Source organism: Corvus hawaiiensis, chromosome 41 (assembly GCF_020740725.1).
Source record: "Corvus hawaiiensis isolate bCorHaw1 chromosome 41, bCorHaw1.pri.cur, whole genome shotgun sequence".
In the NCBI taxonomy this organism is placed as follows: domain Eukaryota; kingdom Metazoa; phylum Chordata; class Aves; order Passeriformes; family Corvidae; genus Corvus; species Corvus hawaiiensis.
Window position 1 is genome coordinate 93,310 of NC_063253.1, and position 24,044 is coordinate 117,353.

At 59.5% G+C, this 24,044-nt stretch overlaps 2 protein-coding genes across 2 annotated transcripts in view; one reads left to right on the forward strand and one right to left on the reverse strand.

Annotated features, from left to right (window-relative positions):
* LOC125319309 (sarcoplasmic/endoplasmic reticulum calcium ATPase 1-like) overlaps positions 1–7,888 on the forward strand; it is a gene marked incomplete at its 5' end in the record, with an annotated part of 29,778 nt that extends 21,890 nt beyond the window's left edge. The window contains 3 exon segments of the mRNA XM_048290420.1: positions 24–141; positions 1,573–1,690; positions 7,775–7,888. Of these exon segments, the coding sequence (XP_048146377.1) occupies positions 24–141; positions 1,573–1,690; positions 7,775–7,806 (268 nt within the window).
* Positions 7,889–12,764: 4,876 nt separating this feature from the next.
* On the reverse strand, positions 12,765–21,836 carry LOC125319310 (myosin regulatory light chain 2, skeletal muscle isoform; the record flags this gene model as incomplete). The annotated part of the gene is made up of 7 exons (XM_048290421.1): positions 12,765–13,014; positions 14,131–14,179; positions 14,909–14,987; positions 16,259–16,363; positions 18,126–18,201; positions 19,158–19,245; positions 21,769–21,836. Coding segments are annotated over 7 exons (570 nt in total), but the record flags the coding sequence as incomplete, so codon positions are not given.
* Positions 21,837–24,044: the final 2,208 nt, after the last annotated feature.

Sequence of the window (24,044 nt, forward strand, 5' to 3'; positions counted from 1 at the left end):
CGCGGTGACCCCGCTGTCCCCAGCCTGTCCGAGAACCAGTCCTTGGCCCGGATGCCGCCGTGGGTGAACATCTGGCTGGTGGGCTCCATCTGCCTCTCCATGTCCCTGCACTTCGTCATCCTCTACATCGACCCCCTGCCCGTAAGGGGACGCCGGGGGGACGCCGCGGGGTGGCCTTGGGCGTGGGGTTGGTGGTCGTGGGGTTGGTGGTCATCGGAGTTGGTGGTCATCGACACTGGGGTTGGTGGTCGTGGGGTTGGTGGTCATCAGAGTTGGTGGTCATCGACACTGGGGTTGGTGGTCATCGGAGTTGGTGGTCATTGACCTTGCAGTTGGTGGTCATGGGTTGGTGGTCATTGGAGCTGGTGGTCATCGACACTGGGGTTGGTGGTCATCGGAGTTGGTGGTCATTGACCTTGCAGTTGGTGGTCATGGGTTGGTGGTCATTGGAGCTGGTGGTCATCGACATTGGGGTTGGTGGTCATCAGAGCTGGTGATCATGGGGTTGGTGGTCATTGGAATTGGTGGTCATCGACATTGGGGTTGGTGGTCATCAGAGTTGGTGGCCATCAATATTGGGGTTGGTGGTTATGGGGTTGGTGGTCATCAACACTGGGGTTGGTGGTCATTGGAGTTGGTGGTCATTGACCTTGCAGTTGGTGGTCATGGGTTGGTGGTCATTGGAGCTGGTGGTCATCGACACTGGGGTTGGTGGTCATCGGAGTTGGTGGTCATCAACACTGGGGTTGGTGGTCATCAGAGTTGGTGGCCATCAATATTGGGGTTGGTGGTCATCGACACTGGGGTTGGTGGTCATCAGAGCTGGTGGTCATCAGCATTGGGGTTGGTGGTCATTGACATTGGGGTTGGTGGTCATTGGAGCTGGTGGTCATCGACACTGGGGTTGGTAGTCATCGGAGTTGGTGGCCATCAATATTGGGGTTGGTGGTCATGGGGTTGGTGGTCATTGACACTGGGGTTGGTGGTCATGGGTTGGTGGTCATCAGGTTGGTGGTCATCGGAGTTGGTGGTCATCGACACTGGGGTTGGTGGTCATGGGTTTGGTGGTCATTGGAGCTGGTGGTCATCGACATTGGGGTTGGTGGTCATTGGGATTGGTGGTCATGGGGTTGGTGGTCATCAATATTGGGGTTGGTGATCATGCGGTTGGTGGTCATCAAGATGGTGGCCACCAAGACGGTGGCCTTGGGGATGTGGGGTTGGTGGTCACTGAGCTGATGGCCACAGGGCTGGTGGTCATTAGGCTGGTGGCCATGGGAACATTGTGTCCTTGACCACGGATTGTCGGCCATCGAGGTGGTGCCCGTGGGGCTGGTGGTCACTGGGATGGTGGCCGTGCGCTTGCCGGCCTGCCCATCGCATCGATGACCACCGAGATGGCGGCCACGAGCCTGTTGACCTTGGCTTGAGTGCCCATGGGGTTGGATGACCACGGGGAGGCTTCAGTGCCCACGGGTGGGGTCCGGTGGCCCCGGGGTGGCCCTGGGGTGGCCCTGGGGTGGCTCTGGTGGCCCTGGGGGGGGTTCCAGCCGTGTCCCCCGGTGTCCCCAGATGATCTTCAAGCTGACGCCGCTGTCGGTGACCCATTGGCTGATGGTCCTCAAGATCTCCTTCCCGGTCATTCTGCTGGACGAGGCCCTCAAGTTCATCGCCAGGAACTACCTGGAGGGTGAGGGGGGGGGGGGCGGACCCCCCGGAGTGTCCCCGAGTGTCCCCAAATGGCCCCACGGCCCCGCCCCTGCCGGCTCTGCGGCCGCTGTGGCCACCCGTGTGGTCACCTCCACGCTCTGTGGTCCGTGGTCACTTGCGTGGTCACCTTGACCATCTCCAGGTGACCGTGACCTTGCCCGTGTCCTCTCCATCATCTTCTGGTCACCTCTGTGGTCCATGGTCCGTGGTCACCTCTGTGGTCACCTCCTCCCTGTCCCCTCCATCATCTCCTGGTCACCTTCATGGTCACCTCTGTGGTCACCTCCGTGGTCACCTCCATGGTCACCTCCATCCCCTCTCTGTCACCTCTGTGTCCCCTTGACCACCTCCAGGTGACCTTGACCATCCCCGTGTTCCCTCCGCCGTCTCCTGGTCATCTCTGTGGTCACCTCCATGGTCCATGGTCACCCCTGTGGTCATCTCCTGGTCACCTCCATCCCTTCCCTGTCCCCTTGACCATCTCCATGGTAACCCCTGTGGTCATCTCCATGGTAACCCCTGTGGTCATCTCCTGGTCACCTCCATCCCCTCCCTGTCTCCTTGACCATCTCCATGGTAACCCCTGTGGTCATCTCCTGGTCACCTCCATCCCTTCCCTGTCCCCTTGACCATCTCCATGGTCACCCCTGTGGTCATCTCCTGGTCACCTCCATCTCCTCCCTATCCCATTGACCATCTCTGTGGTCATCTCCTGGTCACCCCTGTGGTCATCTCCTGGTCACCTCCATCCGCCCGATGTCCCCGATGTCCCCTCCCCCCTCTCATCTCCATCTTCTCCTCCCCAGCGTGACCCCGCCCGGCCCCGGCACCGCCCGCAGGTACCGAGGGGACAGCGCTGGCACCTCCTGGCACTGGCACTGGCACTGGCACTGTCACTGTCACCTGTCATTGTCACCTGTCATTGTCACCTGGCACTGTCACCTGGCACTGTCACTGTCATTGTCACTGTCATTGTCACTGTCATTGTCACTGGCACTGTCACCTGGCATTGTCACCTGGCATTGTCACCTGGCACTGTCACCTGGCACTGGCACTGTCATTGTCACTGTCATTGTCACTGGCACTGTCACCTGGCATTGTCACCTGGCATTGTCACCTGGCACTGTCACCTCCTGGCACTGTCACTGTCACTGTCATTGTCACTGTCATTGTCACTGGCACTGTCACCTGGCATTATCACCTGGCACTGTCATTGTCACTGTCACCTGTCACCTGGCATTGTCACCTGGCACTGTCACCTCCTGGCACTGTCACTGTCACCTGTCATTGTCACTGTCACCTGTCATTGTCACCTGTCATTGTCACCTGGCACTGTCACTGTCATTGTCACTGTCACTGTCACCTGTCATTGTCACCTGGCACTGTCACTGTCATTGTCACTGTCACCTCCTGTCACTGTCACCTGGCACGGTCACCTGGCACTGTCACTGTCACCTCCTGTCACTGTCACCTGGCACTGTCACCTGGTGCTGGCACCTCCTGGCACTGGCACTGTCATTGTCACTGTCATTGTCACCTGGCATTGTCACCTGGCATTGTCACCTGGCACTGTCACCTCCTGGCACTGGCACTGTCACTGTCATTGTCACTGTCACTGTCACCTGGCATTGTCACCTGGCGCTGGCACCTCCTGGCACTGTCATTGTCACTGTCACCTTCTGCCATTGTCACCTGGCACTGTCACCTGGCACTGTCACTGTCATTGTCACTGTCACTGTCACCTGTCATTGTCACCTGGCACTGTCACTGTCATTGTCACTGTCACCTCCTGTCACTGTCACCTGGCACTGGCACCTGGTGCTGGCACCTCCTGGCACTGGCACTGTCATTGTCACTGTCACTGTCACCTGGCATTGTCACCTGGCATTGTCACCTGGCACTGTCACCTCCTGGCACTGGCACTGTCACTGTCATTGTCACTGTCACCTGTCACCTGGCATTGTCACCTGGCGCTGTCACCTGGCACTGTCACTGTCATTGTCACTGTCACTGTCACCTGTCATTGTCACCTGGCACTGTCACTGTCATTGTCACTGTCACCTCCTGTCACCTGTCACCTGGCATTGTCACCTGGCACTGTCACCTCCTGGCACTGTCATTGTCACTGTCACCTTCTGCCATTGTCACCTGGCACTGTCACCTGGCACTGTCACTGTCACCTCTCACTGTCACCTGTCACTGTCACCTCCTGGCACTGTCACTGTCACCTGTCATTGTCACTGTCACCTGTCATTGTCACCTGGCATTGTCACCTGGCACTGTCACCTCCTGGCACTGGCACTGTCACCTGTCATTGTCACTGTCACCTGTCATTGTCACCTGGCATTGTCACCTGGCACTGTCACCGTCACCTCCTGGCACTGTCACCTGGCACTGTCACCTGGCACTGTCATTGTCACTGTCACCTTCTGCCATTGTCACCTGGCACTGTCACCTGGCACTGTCATTGTCACTGGCACTGTCACCTGGCATTGTCACCTGGCATTGTCACCTGGCACTGTCACCTCCTGGCACTGTCACTGTCATTGTCACTGTCACCTGTCATTGTCACCTGTCACTGTCACCTGGCATTGTCACCTGTCATTGTCACCTGGCACTGTCACTGTCACCTGGCACTGTCACTGTCATTGTCACTGTCACCTGGCATTGTCACCTGGCACTGGCACCTCCTGGCACTGGCACTGGCACTGTCATTGTCACCGTCACCTCCTGGCGTTGTCACCTGGCATTGTCACTGTCACCTGGCACTGTCACCTCCTGGCACTGTCATTGTCACTGTCACCTGTCATTGTCACTGTCACCTCCTGGCATTGTCACCTGGCACTGTCACCTCTTGTCACCTCTTGTCACCTCCTGTCACCTCCTGGCACTGTCACCTGGCACTGTCATTGTCACCTCCTGGCACTGTCACCTGGCATTGTCATTGTCATTGTCACCTGTCACTGTCACCTTCCCTGGCACCTCCTGGCATTGTCACCTGTCACTGTCAGCTGTCACCTTCCCTGTCACCCCCTGGCATCTCCTGTCACTGTCACCTTCCATGTCACCTCCTGGCATTGTCACCTCTCACTGTCACCTTCCCTGGCACCTCCTGGCACCTCCTGGCATTGTCACCTGGCATTGTCACCGTCACCTCCTGGCATTGTCACCTGTCACTGTCAGCTGTCACCTTCCCTGTCACCTCCCTGTCACCTCCTGCCACTGTCCCCATCACTGTCACCTCCTGTCACCTCCTGTCACCTCCTGTCACCGTCCATGTCATTGTCCCCTTCCTGTCCCCTCCCTGTCACTGTCCCCTCCTGTCCCTGTCACCGTCCCCGTCCCCTCCTGTCACGGTCACCTCCCCATCACTGCCATCTCCTGTCACCTCCTGTCACCTTCCATGTCACCATCACCTCCCTGTCACCTTCCCTGTCACCTCCTGTCATTGTCACCCCTCTGTCACTCACCTGTCCCCTCCCCCATCACTGTCACCTCCTGCCACCGTCACCTCCTGTCACCTTCGATGTCACCGTCACCTGCCACCTTCCCTGTCATTGTCACACCCTGTCACTGTCCCCTCCCTGCCCCCTCCCTGCCACTGTCCCCTCTCCCATCACTGCCACCTCCTGTCACCTCCCTGTCACCTCCTGTCACCTCCTGTCACCTTCCATGTCACCTCCATGTCACCATCAGCTCCCTGTCCCCTCCCTGTCACTGTCACCTGTCATTGTCACCTCCCTGTCACCTCCCTGTCACCTCCTGTCACCTCCCCATCACTGCCATCTCCTGTCACCTACTGTCACCTTCCGAGTCACCTCCCTGTCACTGTCACCTGTCCTTGTCACCTCCTGTCACCTCCTGTCACTGTCACCTCCCCATCACTGTCACCTCCTGTCACCATCACCTCCCTGTCCCCTCCCTGTCACTGTCCCCTCCCCATCACCGCCACCTCCTGTCACCTTCGATGTCACCATCACCTCCCTGTCACCTCCCTGTCACCTCCTGTCACCTCCTGTCACTGTCACCTCCCTGTCACCTTCCATGTCACCGTCACCTCCCTGTCCCCTCCCTGTCACTGTCCCCTCCTGTCCCTGTCACCGTCCCCGTCCCCTCCTGTCACGGTCACCTCCCCATCACTGCCACCTCCTGGCACCCCCTGTCACCTTCCATGTCACCACCTCCCTGTCACCTCCTGTCATTGTCACCCCTCTGTCACTCACCTGTCCCCTCCCCCATCACTGTCACCTCCTGCCATCTCCTGTCACCTCCTGTCACCTTCGATGTCACCGTCACCTGCCACCTTCCCTGTCATTGTCACACCCTGTCACTGTCCCCTCTCCCATCACTGTCCCCTCCCCCATCACTGTCACCTCCTGCCACTGTCACCTCCTGTCACCTTCGATGTCACCGTCACCTGCCACCTTCCCTGTCATTGTCACACCCTGTCACTGTCCCCTCCCTGCCCCCTCCCTGCCACTGTCCCCTCTCCCATCACTGCCACCTCCTGTCACCTCCCTGTCACCTCCTGTCACCTCCTGTCACCTTCCATGTCACCTCCATGTCACCATCAGCTCCCTGTCCCCTCCCTGTCACTGTCACCTGTCATTGTCACCTCCCTGTCACCTCCCTGTCACCTCCTGTCACTGTCACCTCCCTGTCACCTCCTGTCACCTCCTGTCACCTTCCATGTCACCTCCATGTCACCATCAGCTCCCTGTCCCCTCCCTGTCACTGTCACCTGTCATTGTCACCTCCCTGTCACCTCCTGTCACTGTCACCTCCTGTCACTGTCATCTCCCTGTCACCTCCTGTCACCTCCTGTCACCTTCGATGTCACCATCACCTCCCTGTCACCTCCCTGTCACCTCCCTGTCACTGCCATCTCCTGTCCCCTCCTGTCACCTCCATGTCACCACCACCTCCTGTCACTGTCCCCTCTCCCATCACTGTCACCTCCCCCATCACTGTCACCTCCTGTCCCCTCCCTGTCACCTCCATGTCACCATCACCTCCGTCACCTCCTGTCACTGTCACCTCCCCATCACTGCCACCTCCTGTCACCTCCCTGTCACCTCCATGTCACCATCACCTCCCTGTCACCTCCCTGTCACCTCCTGTCATTGTCACCCCTCTGTCACTCACCTGTCCCCTCCCCCATCACTGTCACCTCCTGCCATCTCCTGTCACCTCCTGTCACCTTCCATGTCACCATCACCTCCCTGTCACCTCCTGCCACCTCCTGCCACCTCCTGTCACCATCCCTGTCACCTCCGTGTCACCTTCCGAGTCACCTCCATGTCACCATCACCTCCTGTCACTGTCCCCTCCCCCATCACTGCCACCTCCTGTCCCCTCCCTGTCACCTCCATGTCACCATCACCTCCCTGTCACCTCCTGTCACTGTCATCTCCCCATCACTGCCACCTCCTGTCACCTCCCTGTCACCTCCATGTCACCATCACCTCCCTGTCACCTCCCTGTCACCTCCTGTCATTGTCACCTCCCTGTCACCTCCTGTCACTGTCACCTCCTGTCACTGTCATCTCCCTGTCACCTCCTGTCACCTCCTGTCACCTTCGATGTCACCATCACCTCCCTGTCACCTCCCTGTCACCTCCCTGTCACTGCCATCTCCTGTCCCCTCCTGTCACCTCCATGTCACCACCACCTCCTGTCACTGTCCCCTCTCCCATCACTGTCACCTCCCCCATCACTGTCACCTCCTGTCCCCTCCCTGTCACCTTCCATGTCACCATCACCTCCCTGTCACCTCCTGCCACCTCCTGTCACCTCCCTGTCACCTCCGTGTCACCTTCCGAGTCACCTCCATGTCACCATCACCTCCTGTCACTGTCCCCTCCCCCCATCACTGCCACCTCCTGTCCCTGTCTCACCCCGTCATTGTCCCCTCCCCCCCCTCCCCATCCCCCCCCAATGTCCCCCCCCAAGTGACACCGATGGGGGGGAGGGGTGGGAACACCGCGATGACGTCACCCACCATGACGTCACACACACACCCCCCCGCCGTGACGTCACCTGACCCTGTCCCCTCCCCCCGCAGCGGACGAGGGCCCCCGGAAGACGCGGAAGTGACGCCTTGGGGACACCTTGGGGACACCCCGGGGACACCTTGGGGACACCCCGGGGACACCCCCACCCCCCCCGGGGGGGGCCCCCTCCCCCCCCAAAAAATCCGCCCCTCCCCCTGTTTTTCCCACGCCCCTCCCCCACCCCCAAATTTTGGGGGGGGGGGGGGGGGCCCGGGGGTGTTTTGGGGTCGCCCCCTGCAGCGGGGCCCCCCCCAAAAAACGCCGCGGGACCTCCCCCTCCCACCCCCCCCCCCAAAAAAAAAAAAAAATTTGGGGAGGGCGGGGGGGAGCCCCAAATTTGCCCCTCCCCCACCTGGAGCCCCTCCCCCACTCCAAATCTGCCCCTCCCCCCCCCCCCCCCCCCGGCGTCGCTTATTTATTGCCAATAAAGGGAATCGCCCCTCCCCCCACCCCCCCGGAATCGCCGCCGTCGGAGGTTTTTTTTTTTTGGGGGGGGGGGGGGGGGGTGGGGGAGGGGCTGGAGCCCCAAATTGGTCGGAGATTTCTCAGAATTCATTAAAAAAGTAAAATAATAATAATAAAAAAAATTCCCTAAAATCCACCCTGGGATCCCCAAAAATGCAACCCCGGAATGTTCCAAATGCAACCTGGGATCCCCAAAAATCCAACCCCGGGATCCCAAAATCCAACCTGGAATGTCCCAAATCCACCCCGGGGACCCCAAAATCCACCCCAGGACCCCAAAATCCACCCCGAGACCCCAAAAATTCACCCCAGGATCCCAAAATCCACCCCAGAACCCCAAAATCCACCCTGGGACCCCCAAAATTCATCTTGGGACCCCCAAAATCCACCCCGGAATGTCCCAAATCCATCCCGGGACCCCCAAAATTCATCTTGGCACCCCAAAAATCCACCCCGGAATGTCCCAAATCCATCCTGGGACCCCAAAAATCCACCCCAGGATCCCAAAATCCACCCTGGAATGTCCCAAATCCATCCCGGGACCCCAAAATTCATTTTGGGACCCCAAAACTTCACCCCAGGATGCCAAAAATTCATTTTGGGACCCCGAAATCCACCCTGGGACCCCAAAAAAATCCACCCGCAGGATCCCAAAATCCACCCTGGGACCCCAAAATTCATCTTGGCACCCCAAAATCCACCCTGGAATGTCCCAAATCCATCCTGGGACCTCAAAACTTCACCCCAGGATCCCAAAATCCACCCCAGGATCCCAAAATCCACCCTGGGACCCCAAAATTCATCTTGGGACCCCCCAAAATCCACCCCGGAATGTCCCAAATCCATCCCGGGACCCCCAAAATTCATCTTGGCACCCCAAAAATCCACCCCGGAATGTCCCAAATCCATCCTGGGACCCCAAAAATCCACCCCAGGATCCCAAAATCCACCCTGGAATGTCCCAAATCCATCCCGGGACCCCAAAATTCATTTTGGGACCCCAAAACTTCACCCCAGGATCTCAAAATTCATTTTGGGACCCCGAAATCCACCCTGGGACCCCAAAAATCCACCCGCAGGATCCCAAAATCCACCCTGGGACCCCAAAATTCATCTTGGCACCCCAAAATCCACCCCGAGACCCCCCAAAAATCCACTCCAGGGGACCCCAAAATCCACCCTGAGTCCCCCAAATTCATCCAAGAACTCCCAAAATTCACTCGGGGACACCCCAAAATCCACCCCAGGATCCCAAAATCCACCCCGGGACCCCAAAATTCATCTTGGCACCCCCAAAAATCCACCCCGGAATGTCCCAAATCCATCCTGGGACCCCAAAAATTCATCTCAGGATCCCAAAATTCACCCTGGAATGTCCCAAATCCATCCCGGGACCCCCAAAATTCATTTTGGGACCCCAAAAACTTCACCCCAGGATGCCAAAAAATTCATTTTGGGACCCCGAAATCCACCCTGGGACCCCAAAAATCCACCCGCAGGATCCCAAAATCCACCCTGGAATGTCCCAAATCCATCCCGGGACCCCAAAATTCATTTTGGGACCCAAAACTTCACCCCAGGATGCCAAAAAATTCATTTTGGGACCCCCGAAATCCACCCTGGGACCCCAAAAATCCACCCGCAGGATCCCAAAATCCACCCTGGGACCCCAAAATTCATCTTGGCACCCCAAAATCCACCCCGAGACCCCCCCAAAATCCATTCCAGGGGACCCCAAAATCCACCCTGAGTCCCCCAAATTCATCCAAGAACTCCCAAAATTCACCTCGGGGGACACCCCAAAATCCACCCCAGGATCCCAAAATCCACCCCGGGACCCCAAAATTCATCTTGGCACCCCAAAAATCCACCCCGGAATGTCCCAAATCCATCCTGGGACCCCCAAAAATTCATCTCAGGATCCCAAAATTCACCCTGGAATGTCCCAAATCCATCCCGGGACCCCAAAATTCATTTTGGGACCCCAAAAACTTCACCCCAGGATGCCAAAAATTCATTTTGGGACCCCGAAATCCACCCTGGGACCCCAAAAAATCCACCCGCAGGATCCCAAAATCCACCCTGGGACCCCAAAATTCATCTTGGCACCCCAAAATCCACCCTGGAATATCCCAAATCCATCCTGGGACCCCAAAAATCATCTTGGCACCCCAAAATCCACCCTGGAATGTCCCAAATCCATCCCGGGACCCCCAAAAATCATCTTGGCACCCCAAAATCCACCCTGGAATGAATGTCCCAAATCATCCGGGACCCCAAAATTCATCTTGGCACCCCAAAAATCCACCCGGAATGTCCCAAATCCATCCCGGGACCCCAAAAATCTGCCCTGGGACCCCAAAAATTCATTTTGGGACCCCGAAATCCACCCTGGGACCCCAAAAATCCACCCCGCAGGATCCCAAAATCCACCCCGGGACCCCAAAATTCATCTTGGCACCCCAAAATCCACCCCGAGACCCCCCAAAATCCACTCCAGGGGACCCAAAATCCACCCTGAGTCCCCCAAATTCATCCAAGAACTCCCAAAATTCACCTCGGGGACACCCCAAAATCCACCCCAGGATCCCAAAATCCACCCCGGGGACCCCAAAATTCATCTTGGCACCCAAAAATCCACCCCGGAATGTCCCAAATCCATCCTGGGACCCCAAAAATTCATCTCAGGATCCCAAAATTCACCCTGGAATGTCCCAAATCCATCCCGGGACCCCAAAATTCATTTTGGGACCCCAAAAACTTCACCCCAGGATGCCAAAAATTCATTTTGGGACCCCGAAATCCACCCTGGGACCCCAAAAATCCACCCGCAGGATCCCAAAATCCACCCTGGGACCCCAAAATTCATCTTGGCACCCCAAAATCCACCCCGAGACCCCCCAAAATCCACTCCAGGGGACCCCAAAATCCACCCTGAGTCCCCCAAATTCATCAAGAACTCCCAAAATTCACCTCGGGGACACCCAAAATCCACCCCAGGATCCCAAAATCCACCCCGGGACCCCAAAATTCATCTTGGCACCCCAAAAATCCACCCCGGAATGTCCCAAATCCATCCTGGGACCCCAAAAATCCACCCCAGGATCCCAAAATCCACCCTGGAATGTCCCAAATCCATCCGGGACCCCAAAATTCATTTTGGGACCCCAAAACTTCACCCCAGGATGCCAAAAATTCATTTTGGGACCCCGAAATCCACCCTGGGACCCCAAAAATCCACCCGCAGGATCCCAAAATCCACCCTGGGACCCCAAAATTCATCTTGGCACCCCAAAATCCACCCCGAGACCCCCCAAAATCCATTCCAGGGGACCCCAAAATCCACCCTGAGTCCCCCAAATTCATCCAAGAACTCCCAAAATTCACCTCGGGGACACCCCAAAATCCACCCCAGGATCCCAAAATCCACCCCGGGACCCCAAAATTCATCTTGGCACCCCAAAAATCCACCCCGGAATGTCCCAAATCCATCCTGGGACCCCAAAAATTCATCTCAGGATCCCAAAATTCACCCTGGAATGTCCCAAATCCATCCGGGACCCCAAAATTCATTTTGGGACCCCAAAAACTTCACCCCAGGATCTCAAAAATTCATTTTGGGACCCCGAAATCCACCCTGGGACCCCAAAAATCCACCCGCAGGATCCCAAAATCCACCCTGGGACCCCAAAATTCATCTTGGCACCCCAAAATCCACCCTGGAATATCCCAAATCCATCCTGGGACCCCAAAAATCATCTTGGCACCCCAAAATCCACCCTGGAATGTCCCAAATCCATCCCGGGACCCCAAAAATCATCTTGGCACCCCAAAATCCACCCTGGAATGTCCCAAATCCATCCCGGGACCCAAAATTCATCTTGGCACCCCAAAAATCCACCCCGGAATGTCCCAAATCCATCCCGGGACCCCAAAAATCTGCCCTGGGACCCCAAAAATTCATTTGGGACCCCGAAATCCACCCTGGGACCCAAAAATCCACCCCGCAGGATCCCAAAAACATCACACCCCGGGACCCCAAAATTCATCTTGGCACCCCAAAATCCACCCGAGACCCCCCAAAATCCACTCCAGGGGACCCCAAAATCCACCCTGAGTCCCCCAAATTCATCCAAGAACTCCCAAAATTCACCTCGGGGACACCCCAAAATCCACCCCAGGATCCCAAAATCCACCCCGGGACCCCAAAATTCATCTTGGCACCCCAAAAATCCACCCCGGAATGTCCCAAATCCATCCTGGGACCCCAAAAATTCATCTCAGGATCCCAAAATTCACCCTGGAATGTCCCAAATCCATCCCGGGACCCCAAAATTCATTTTGGGACCCCAAAAACTTCACCCCAGGATGCCAAAAATTCATTTTGGGACCCCGAAATCCACCCTGGGACCCCAAAAATCCACCCCGCAGGATCCCAAAATCCACCCCGGGACCCCAAAATTCATCTTGGCACCCCAAAATCCACCCCGAGACCTCCCAAAATCCCCCCCAAATCCCCCAAAAACCACCAGCGAGTGCAAAAGCCGCCACTTTTATACCCGTAAACCGCCGCGGGGGACCCCAAAATTCGGGGGGTCCCAGGGGCCGGGGGGGGGGGGGGAGGGGATTTTGGGGGTCCCCCGGTGCTTTTTTGGGGGGGTTCCCCCAATTTTTGGGGTCCCTACTCCCCCTCCTTGTCCTCGCCGTGGGTGATGACGTAACAAATGTTCTTGTAGTCCACGTTGCCGGCCACGTCCGGCGGGAAGGCGGCCCACATGTTCCTGATCTGCGGGGCACCCAAAATTCGGGATTTGGGGGGATTTTGGGCGAAATTTGGGGGATTTTGGGGCAAATTTGGGGATTTGGGGGGAAATTTGGGGGATTTGAGGTGGTTTTGGGGAGGGTTTGAGAGGTTCTGAGGGGGTTTGAAGGGTCCCAAAGAGGAGTTTTGGGGAGGATTTGGGGTCCCAGGTGTTCCTGATCTGCGGGGCACCCCAAAATTCGGGATTTGGGGGATTTTGGGCGAAATTTGGGGGATTTGGGGCAAATTTGGGGGATTTGAGGTGGTTTTGGGGAGGGTTTGAGAGGTTCTGAGGGGTTTGAAGGGTCTCAAGGAGGAGTTTTGGGGAGGATTTGGGGAGGATTTGGGGTCCCAGGTGTTCCTGATCTGCGGGGGACCCCAAAATTCGGGATTTGGGGCGATTTTGGGTGATTTTGGGGTGATTTCGGGTGATTTGGGGTGATTTCGGGTGATCTTGGGCGATTTTGGCGTGATATTTGGGCAATTTCAGGTGATTTGGGGTGATTTTGGGGTGATTTTGGGTGATTTCGGGTGATTTGGGGCTGATTTGGGAGGATTTGGGGTGATTTTGGTGTAATTTTTGGCAATTTTGGGGTGATTTGGGGGTGATTTCGGGTGATTTGGGGTGATTTGGGGGTGATTTTGGGCGATTTCGGGCGATTTTGGGGTGATTTGGGGCAATTTTGGGCGATTTTGGGGTGATTTTGGGCGATTTTGGGTGATTTGGGGTGATTTTGGGGTGATTTCGGGTGATTTTGGGGTGATTTTGGGTGATTTGGGGGTGATTTTGGGCGATTTCGGGCGATTTGGGGTGATTTTGGGGTGATTTTGGGGTGATTTCGGGTGATTTGGGGCTGATTTGGGGTGATTTCGGGTGATTTCGGGTGATTTTGGGGTAATTTGGGCAATTTTGGGGTGATTTGGGGGTGATTTCGGGTGATTTGGGGCGATTTTGGGTGATTTGGGGTGATTTTGGGCGATTTTGGGTGATTTGGGGTGATTTTGGGGTGATTTCGGGTGATTTTGGGCGATTTTGGGGCGATTTTGGGGTGATTTTGGGGTGATTTGGGGCGATTTCGGGTGATTTTGGGGCTCGCTGACCTCCTCGGGGGTGAAGCGGTCGCACTGCGTGGTCAGCAGCTCCTCCAGGCTGGGGGAGGGGCGGGCGGGAGGGGGGGGAGGGGTCACTCCAAAATGTCCCCGAGACCCCTCCCCAACGACCCCCAAATTCCGCCCCAACCCCCCCCAAATTCGGGGTCAGCCCCAAAATCCTCCCCCAACCCCCCCAAATTTTGGGGTCTCCCCTCCCCCAACTCCCCCAAAATCGAGGTTCCCCTCCCCACCAGACCCCAAATTCTGCCCCTCCCCCCCCCTAATTCGGGGTCTCCCTCCCCCTCCCAAATCGAAGTTCCCCTCCCCCATTTCTCCCCAAATTCCGCCCCTCCCCCCCAAAATTTCGGGGTCTCCCCTCCCCCACCCCCCCCCCAAATCGAAGTTCCCCTCCCCCACCAGCCCCAAATCCCGCCCCTCCCCCCCCAAATTTTGGGGTCTCCCCTCCCCCAACCCCCCCCAAATCGGGGTCTCCCCTCCCCCCCCCCCCCCCAAAATCGAAGTTCCCCTCCCCCCACCAGCCCCAAATCCCGCCCCTCCCCCCCCCCACAATTCAGGGTCGCCCCTCCACCCCCAAATCCAAGGTCTCCCCTCCCCCATTTCCGCCCCAAATTGAAGCCCCTCCCCCACCAGCCCCAAATCCCGCCCTCCCCCCCAAACAATCCAAGCTCTCCCCTCCCCCACCAGCCCCAAAATTCGCCCCTCCCCCCCAAATTTTGGGGTCTCCCCTCCCCCATTTCCCCCCAAATCCCGCCCCTCCCCCACTCACAAGCTCTTCTTGATGGAGCCTTTCCCGTCCGGGTCCAGCACCTTGAAGGCGCCCATGATGACGTCCTCGGGGTCCGCGCCTGGGGGAGGGGCGGGAGGGTCAGCCCGGGGGTGGGGAGGGGCGGGAGGGTCAGCCCGGGGGTGGGGGAGGGGCGGGAGGGTCAGTCAGGGGCGGGGGAGGGGCGGGAGGTCAGTCAGTCGGGGTGGGGGAGGGGCGGGAGGGGTCATCGGGGGTGGGGGAGGGGCGGGAGGGTCAGCCGGGGTGGGGAGGGGCGGGATGGTCAGTCCGGGGGTGGGGAGGGGCGGGAGGGGTCATCGGGGGTGGGGAGGGGCGGGAGGGTCAGTCCGGGGTGGGAGAGGGGCGGGAGGGTCAGTCAGGGGTGGGGGAGGGGCGGAGGGTCAGTCAGGGGCGGGGGAGGGGCAGGAGGGGGCATCGGGGTGGGGGAGGGGCGGGAGGGTCAGTCAGGGGCGGGAGAGGGGCGGATGGTCAGTCCGGGGGTGGGGGAGGGGCGGGAGGGGTCATCGGGGGTGGGGGAGGGGCGGGAGGGTCATCCCGGGGGTGGGGGAGGGGCGGGATGGTCAGTCCGGGGGTGGGGGAGGGGCGAGAGGGGGCATCGGGGGTGGGGGAGGGGCGGGAGGGTCAGTCAGGGGTGGGGGAGGGGCGGGATGGTCAGTCCGGGGGTGGGGGAGGGGCGGGAGGGTCATCGGGGGTGGGGGAGGGCGGGAGGGTCAGTCCGGGGGCGGGGGAGGGGCGGGAGGTCAGTCAGGGGTGGGGGAGGGGCAGAGGTTGGGGTGGGGAGGGGCGGGGAGGGGCCACATTTGGGGTGGGGGAGGGGCGGGGAGGGGTCAGTCGGGGTGGGGAAGGGCAGAGGTGGGTGGGGAGGGGCGGGAGGGGTCACCGGGGGTGGGGGAGGGGCGGGGGGGTCTCATTTAGGGTGGGGGAGGGTCAGCCGGGGGTGGGGGAGGGGCAGGGAGGGTGGGGGATGGGCTGGAGGGGTCATTCAGGGGTGGGGGAGGGGCGGGGGGCGGATTTGGGGTGGGGGAGGGGCTGTTGGTGTCATTTGGGTGGGGGAGGGGCAGAGGCGGGTAGGGGAGGGGCAGAGGCGGGTGGGGGATGGGCGGAGCCGGGTGGGGGAGGGGCAGAGCCGGGTGGGGGATGGGCAGAGCCGGGTGGGGAGGGGCAGAGGCGGGTGGGGGAAGGGCAGAGGCGGGTGGGGGATGGGCGGAGCCGGGTGGGGGAGGGGCAGAGCCGGGTGGGGGATGGGCAGAGGCGGGTGGGGGATGGGCGGAGCCGGGTGGGGGAGGGGCAGAGGCCCCGGGGATGGGGTGGGGGAGGGGCCGGGGGCCCCACCCTTGAGCTTCTCGCCGAACATGGTGAGGAACACGGTGAAGTTGATGGGCCCCGAGGCCTCTTTGATCATCGCGTCCAACTCCTCGTTCTTCACGTTCAGCCGCCCTGCGGGGGGGGGAGGGCCCGGTCGGGACACGCCCACCCCGGCCACGCCCACCCCAGGCCACGCCCACCCCGCCCCCGCCCACCGCACCCTCCTCTAAGCCCCGCCCCCGCTCATCTCCTGCTGAGGTCGCACCCCTTTGTGGGAAAGCGGTGGGTTTATGCTAATTCTATGCTAATTTTATGCTAAATTCGCACGAACCGCATGTTAACGTCACAGTAATTTCCCGGCAATTTTGGGCGGGTTTTATGCTGAATTCACGCTGGTTTTATGCTAAGTCCACGCTGAGTTCACGCTAAAATCACGCTAATTCTATGCTAATTTTATGATAAATCACCCTAAATTCACACTGAATTCACACTGAATTCACACTGAATTCACGCTAATTCTATGCTAATTTTATGCTAAATTCACGCTAAATTCACACTGAATTCACCCTAAATTCACGCTGAATTCATGCTACATTCATGCTGAATTCATGCTAATTCTATGCTAATTTTATGCTAAATTTACCCTAAATTCACACTGAATTCATGCTAATTCTATGCTAATTTATGCTAAGTTCACACTAAATTCACACTGAATTCACGCTGAATTCACGCTACATTCACGCTGAATTCACGCTAATTCTATGCTAATTTTATGCTAAATTCACCCTAAATTCACCCTAAATTCACACTAATTCACGCTACATTCATGCTGAATTCATGCTAATTCTATGCTAATTTTATGCTAAGTTCACCCTAATTCACACTGAATTCGTGCTAATTATATGCTAATTTTATGCTAAATCACCCTAAATTCACGCTGAATTCACCCTAAATTCACGCTAATCCTATGCTAATTTTATGCTAAATTCACGCTAAATTCACGCTGAATTCACGCTAACTTTACGCTAAATTCACCCTAAATTCATGCTAATTATATGCTAATTTTATGCTAAATCACCCTAAATTCACGCTGAATTCACCCTAAATTCACGCTAATCCTATGCTAATTTTATGCTAAATTCACGCTAAATTCACGCTGAATTCACGCTAACTTTATGCTAAATTCACCTAAATTCATGCTAATTCTATGCTAATTTTATGCTAAATTCACGCTATCGCTACACTAAATTCATGCTAAATTCGCCCTAAATTCACCCTAAATTCACGCTGAATTCACGCTAATTCTATGCTAATTTTATGCTAATTTCATGCTAAATTCACGCTAATTTCATCCTAAATTGACACTAACTTTATGCTAATTTTGCACTAATTTCATGCTAACTTTATGCTAAGTCCACACTGCTCTTATGCTAAATTCACGCTAATTTTTATGCTAATTTCATGCTAATTTCACGCTAATTTATGCACGTACCCCTCTAAGCCCCTCCCCCCACCCCCTCCCCTTTCAATCAATTCCAAGCCCCTCCCCCTCCTCAAAGACCCCTCCCCCCTTTGGCCCCGCCCCCCTGGCCCAGTGCTCCCAGTGCTCCCAGTACAGCCAGACTGGGGATCCCAGTGCTCCCAGTGCTCCCAGTACAGCCAGACTGGGGATCCCAGTGCTCCCAGTGCTCCCAGTACGGCCAGACTGGGGATCCCAGTGCTCCCAGTGCTCCCAGTGCTCCCAGTGCTTAAAGTGCTCCCAGACTGGGGATCCCAGTGCTCCCAGTGCTCCCAGTACAGCCAGACTGGGGATCCCGGTGCTCCCAGTGCTCCCAGTACGGCCAGACTGAGGATCCCAGTGCTCCCAGTGCTCCCAGTGCCCCCCGGGCCCCACCCATGGCGGCGAAGGTCTCTCGCAGATCATCCTTATCGATGATCCCGTCCCGGTTCTGATCGATCACCGTGAAGGCCTGCGGGGGGTGGGGGAGGGGCGGGGGGTGGGGGAGGGGCCGTCAGGGGCCCGCCCCCTCCTCAAAATTCCCGGGGAAATTCCCCAAAAGTTCGGGGGGGGGGGGGGAGGAAATTGGGGAGGGGTTTTCCGCCCCTCCCCCACCTCCCTGAGAGCCCCTCCCCCACCTCTCTGAGCCCCTCCCCCACCCACAGAGCCCCTCCCCCACCTCCCCCACTCTGAGCCCCTCCCCCACCCTGAGCCCCTCCCCCACCTCTCTGAGCCCTCCCCCACCTCTCTGAGCCCCTCCCCCACCCTGAGCCCCTCCCCCACCTCTCTGAGCCCCTCCCCCACCTCTCTGAGCCCCTCCCCCACCCTGAGCCCCTCCCCCACCTCCCCCACCTCTCTGAGCCCCTCCCCCACCTCCCTGAGAGCCCCTCCCCCACCTCTCTGAGCCCCTCCCCCACCCTGAGCCCCTCCCCACCTCCCTGAGCCCCTCCCCACCTCTCTGAGCCCCTCCCCCACCCTGAGCCCCTCCCCCACCTCTCTGAGCCCTCCCCCACCCTGAGCCCCTCCCCACCTCCCTGAGCCCCTCCCCACCTTTCCGCCCCTCCCCCACCTCTCTGAGAGCCCCTCCCCCACCCTGAGCCCCTCCCCCACCCACAGAGCCCCTCCCCCACCCTGAGCCCCTCCCCCACCTCCCTGAGAGCCCCTCCCCCACCCCAAATGACCCCAAACCTTGGGGTGGGGGGAGGGGCTTCACCCCCTTGACCCCTCCCCCACCTTTCCGCCCCTCCCCGCTCTCCAGCCCCTCCCCCACCCAATTCTCGGCAATTCCCCCCCCCCCCCTTTTTTTTTGGGGGGGGGGGGGGGGAGGGGGGGGCCCAAACTTTTCGCCCCTCCCCCACCCTCGGAGCCCCTCCCCCCCCTCAGAGCCCCTCCCCCACCCCCGAGAGCCCCTCCCCGCCCCTCCCCCACCTCCTTGAACTCCTGGATCTGGGTCTGGTCGACATGGAGAACACGTTGGAGCTGCCCTCGGCCGCGCGGCGCTTCGCCGCTTCGGGGCCTGCGGGCACGGGGGTCACGGCGGGGCCCGGCGGGGATTTGGGGGGGATTTGGGGGGTCCCAGGGGGATTTGGGGGGGATTTGGGGGGGATTTGGGGGTCCCAGGGGGGTCACGGCGGGGATTTGGGGGGGATTTGGGGTGATTTGGGGGGGATTTGGGGGGTCCCGGGGGGATTTGGGGGTCCCGGGGGGGATTTGGGGGGATTTGGGGGGATTTGGGGGGGATTTGGGGTCCCGGGGGGGATTTGGGGGGATTTGGGGGGGATTTGGGGGTCTCAGCGGGGATTTGGGGGGGATTTGGGGGGGATTTGGGGGTCCCAGGGGGGTCCCGGCGGGGATTTGGGGATCCGGCGGGATTTGGGGGGGATTTGGGGGGTCCGGGGGGGATTTGGGGGTCCCGGGGGGATTTGGGGGGGATTTGGGGGGGATTTGGGGGTCTCAGCGGGGATTTGGGGGATTTGGGGGGGCTCGGGGGGGATTTGGGGGGGATTTGGGGTTCCGGGGGTGATTTGGGGGTCCCAGGGGGGATTTGGGGGGTCACGGCAGGGATTTGGGGGGGATTTGGGGGTCCCGGGGGGGATTTGGGGGGGATTTGGGGTCCCGGGGGGGATTTGGGGTCCCAGGGGGGATTGGGGGGGGATTTGGGGGTCCCAGGAGGGACTTGGGGTGGAGTTTGGGGGTCACGGGGGGATTTGGGGGTCCCAAGGGGTTTTTTGGGGGACCCAGGAGGGATTTGGGGTCCCAGGAGGGATTTGGGGCAGATTTGGGGGTCCTGGGGGGGATTTGGGGGTCCAGGGGGGATTTTGGGGGTCCCAGGGGGGATTTGGGGGGGCTCAGGGGTGATTTGGGGGTCCCAGGGGGATTTGGGGGGGATTTGGGGGTCCCAGGGGGGGGTTTGGGGGTCCAAGGGGTTTTTTGGGGGACCCAGGAGGGATTTGGGGGCAGATTTGGGGGTCCAAGGGGGCTTTGGGGAGCTCAGGAGGGATTTTGGGGACCCCAGGAGGGATCTGGGGGTCACTGGGGGGGTTGGGGGGATTTTGGGGGTCCCAGGAGGGATTTGGGGGTCCCAGGGGGGATTTGGGGGGGCTCAGGGGGGGTTTGGGGGTCCCAGGAGGGATTTGGGGCGTCCCAGGTGGAGTTTGGGTTCCCAAGGGGTTTTTTGGGGTCCCAGGGGGATTTGGGGGCAGATTTGGGGGGCACAGGTGGGGTTTGGGGTCACTGGCGGTGAATTTGGGGTCCCAGGAGGATTTGGGGTGGAGTTTGGGGGTCACTGGGGGGGATTTGGGGGTCCCAGGAGGGATTTTGGGGGTTCCCAGGGTGGAGTTTGGGTTCCCAGGGCGGATTTTGAGGTCCCAGGGGTGGAATTTGGGGATTTGGGGGGGGTTGGGGATTTTGGGGTTCCAGGGAGGATTTTGGGGGGTTTTGGGGCGGATTTTGGGGTCCGGGGGATTTTGGGGCAGATTTTGGGATCCCAGGGTAAATTTTGGGGTCCCGGGGTGGATTTTGGGTCCCAGGGAGGATTTGGGGTCCCAGGGGTGGAATTTGGGGCAGATTTTGGGATCCCAGGGGTGGAATTTGGGGTCCCAGGGGTGGAATTTGGGGGATTTTGGGGTCCCAGGGGTGGAATTTGGGGGGATTTTGGGGTCCCAGGGTGAATTTGGGGTCCAGGGGTGGAATTTGGGGGGATTTTGGGGTCCCAGGGGTGGAATTTGGGGTCCAGGGTGGAATTTGGGGGGATTTTGGGGTCCCAGGGGTGGAATTTGGGTGGAATTTGGGGGGATTTTGGGGTCCCAGGGGTGGAATTTGGGGCAGATTTTGGGGGTCCCAGGGGTGGAATTTGGGGGGATTTTGGGGTCCCAGGGTGGAATTTGGGGTCCCAGGGGTGGAATTTGGGGCAGATTTTGGGATCCCAGGGGTGGAATTTGGGGGTCCCAGGGGGTGGAATTTGGGGGATTTTGGGATCCCAGGGGTGGAATTTGGGGGGATTTTGGGGTCCCAGGGGTGGAATTTGGGTCCCAAGGTTGATTTGGGTCCCAGGGTGGAATTTGGGCAGATTTTGGGGTCCCAGGGTGGAATTTGGGGCAGATTTTGGGGTCCCAGGGTGGAATTTGGGTCCCAGGGGTGGAATTTGGGGCAGATTTTGGGATCCCAGGGGTGGAATTTGGGGCAGATTTTGGGGTCCCAGGGGTGGAATTTGGGGTCCCAGGGGTGGAATTTGGGGGGATTTTGGGGGTCCCAGGGGTGGATTTTGGGCGGATTTTGGGGTCCCAGGGGTGGAATTTGGGGGATTTTGGGTCCCAGGGGTGGAATTTGGGCGGATTTTGGGATCCCAGGGAGGATTTTGGGGTCCCAGGGTGGAATTTGGGGGGATTTTGGGGTGGAATTTGGGGTCCCAGGGGTGGAATTTGGGGGGATTTTGGGTTCCCAGGGGGGATTTTGGGGTCCAGGGGTGGAATTTGGGGGGATTTTGGGGTCCCAGGGGTGGAATTTGGGTGGAATTCGGGGATTTTGGGGCCCCTCTCACCATGGCTCTGGCTCTCCCTCGGCTCTCTCGGGGCCCTCGGAGCCCCCGCGGGATTTTAAAGCCTCGGGGGGGGTGGGGGAGGGGCGCCCCTCCCCCCCCCCTCCCCGCCCCTCCCCCCCCCCTCCCCGCCCCTCCCCCCCCTCCCCGCCCCTCCCCCACCCCCCAAAAGGGTCCCGGGGTTCCCTTAAAGGGACAGAGACTAAAAATAGCGACCCCCGCCCCTCCCCCACCCCGCACCTGCTGCCGCCCCTCCCCCACCGCGGGGGGAGCCGGGGGGGAGGGGAACGCCCAGTGCTCCCAGTACGGCCAAACTGGGGATCCCAGTGCTCCCAGTACGGCCAAACTGGGGATCCCAGTGCTCCCAGTGCTCCCAGTACGGCCAGACTGGGGATCCCAGTGCTCCCAGTGCTCCCAGTACAGCCAGACTGGGGATCCCAGTGCTCCCAGTGCTCCCAGTACGGCCAGACTGGGGATCCCAGTGCTCCCAGTGCTCCCAGTACGGCCAGACTGGGGATCCAGTGCTCCCAGTGCTCCCAGTACGGCCAAACTGGGGATCCCAGTGCTCCCAGTGCTCCCAGTGCTCCAGTACAGCTAAACTGGGATCCAGTGCTCCCAGTGCTCCCAGTACGGCCAGACTGGGGATCCCAGTGCTCCCAGTGCTCCCAGTACAGCCAGACTGGGGATCCCAGTGCTCCCAGTGCTCCCAGTACAGCTAGACTGGGGATCCCAGTGCTCCCAGTGCTCCCAGTACGGCCAGACTGGGATCCCAGTGCTCCCAGTGCTCCCAGTACGGCCAAACTGGGGATCCCAGTGCTCCCAGTGCTCCCAGTGCTCCCAGTACAGCTAAACTGGGGATCCCAGTGCTCCCAGTGCTCCCAGTACGGCCAGACTGGGGATCCCAGTGCTCCCAGTGCTCCCAGTACAGCCAGACTGGGGATCCCAGTGCTCCCAGTGCTCCCAGTACAGCTAAACTGGGGATCCAGTGCTCCCAGTGCTCCCAGTACGGCCAGACTGGGGATCCCAGTGCTCCCAGTGCTCCCAGTGCTCCCAAACTGGGGATCCCAGTGCTCCCAGTACAGCCAGACTGGGGATCCCAGTGCGCCCAGTACGGCCAGACTGGGGATCCCAGTGCTCCCAGTGCTCCCAGTACAGCCAGACTGGGGCTCCCAGTGCTCCCAGTGCCCCCAAACTGGGGCTCCCAGTGCTCCCAGTGCTCCCAGTACGGCCAGACTGGGATCCCAGTGCTCCCAGTGCTCCCAGTACGGCCAGACTGGGGCTCCCAGTGCTCCCAGTGCTCCCAGTACGGCCAGACTGGGGCTCCCAGTGCTCCCAGTACCCCCAAACTGGGGATCCCAGTGCTCCCAGTACAGCCAGACTGGGGATCCCAGTGCTCCCAGTACAGCCAGACTGGGGATCCCAGTGCTCCCAGTGCTCCCAGTACGGCCAGACTGGGGATCCCAGTGCTCCCAGTGCTCCCAGTACAGACAGACTGGGGCTCCAGTGCTCCCAGTGCTCCCAGTGCTCCCAGTACAGCAAAACTGGGGATCCCAGTGCTCCCAGTGCTCCCAGTACGGCCAGACTGGGGATCCCAGTGCTCCCAGTGCTCCCAGTACAGACAGACTGGGGCTCCCAGTGCTCCCAGTGCTCCAGTGCTCCCAGTACAGCTAAACTGGGGATCCCAGTGCTCCCAGTGCTGCCAGTACGGCCAGACTGGGGATCCCAGTGCTCCCAGTGCTCCCAGTACAGCCAAACTGGGGATCCCAGTGCTCCCAGTACGGCCAGACTGGGGATCCCAGTGCTCCCAGTGCTCCCAGTGCTCCCAAACTGGGATCCCAGTGCTCCCAGTGCTCCAGTACAGCCAGACTGGGGATCCCAGTGCTCCCAGTGCTCCCAGTGCCCCCAAACTGGGAATCCCAGTGCTCCCAGTGCTCCCAGTACAGCCAGACTGGGGATCCCAGTGCTCCCAGTGCTCCCAGTGCCCCAAACTGGGGATCCCAGTGCTCCCAGTGCTCCCAGTACAGCCAGACTGGGGATCCCAGTGCTCCCAGTGCTCCCAGTACGGCCAGACTGGGGATCCCAGTGCTCCCAGTGCTCCCAGTGCTCCCAGTACGGCCAGACTGGGGATCCCAGTGCTCCCAGTACAGGCAGACTGGGGCTCCAGTGCTCCCAGTGCTCCCAGTACAGCCAGACTGGGAATCCCAGTGCTCCCAGTGCTCCCAGTACAGCCAGACTGGAATCCCAGTGCTCCAGTACAGCCAGACTGGGAATCCCAGTGC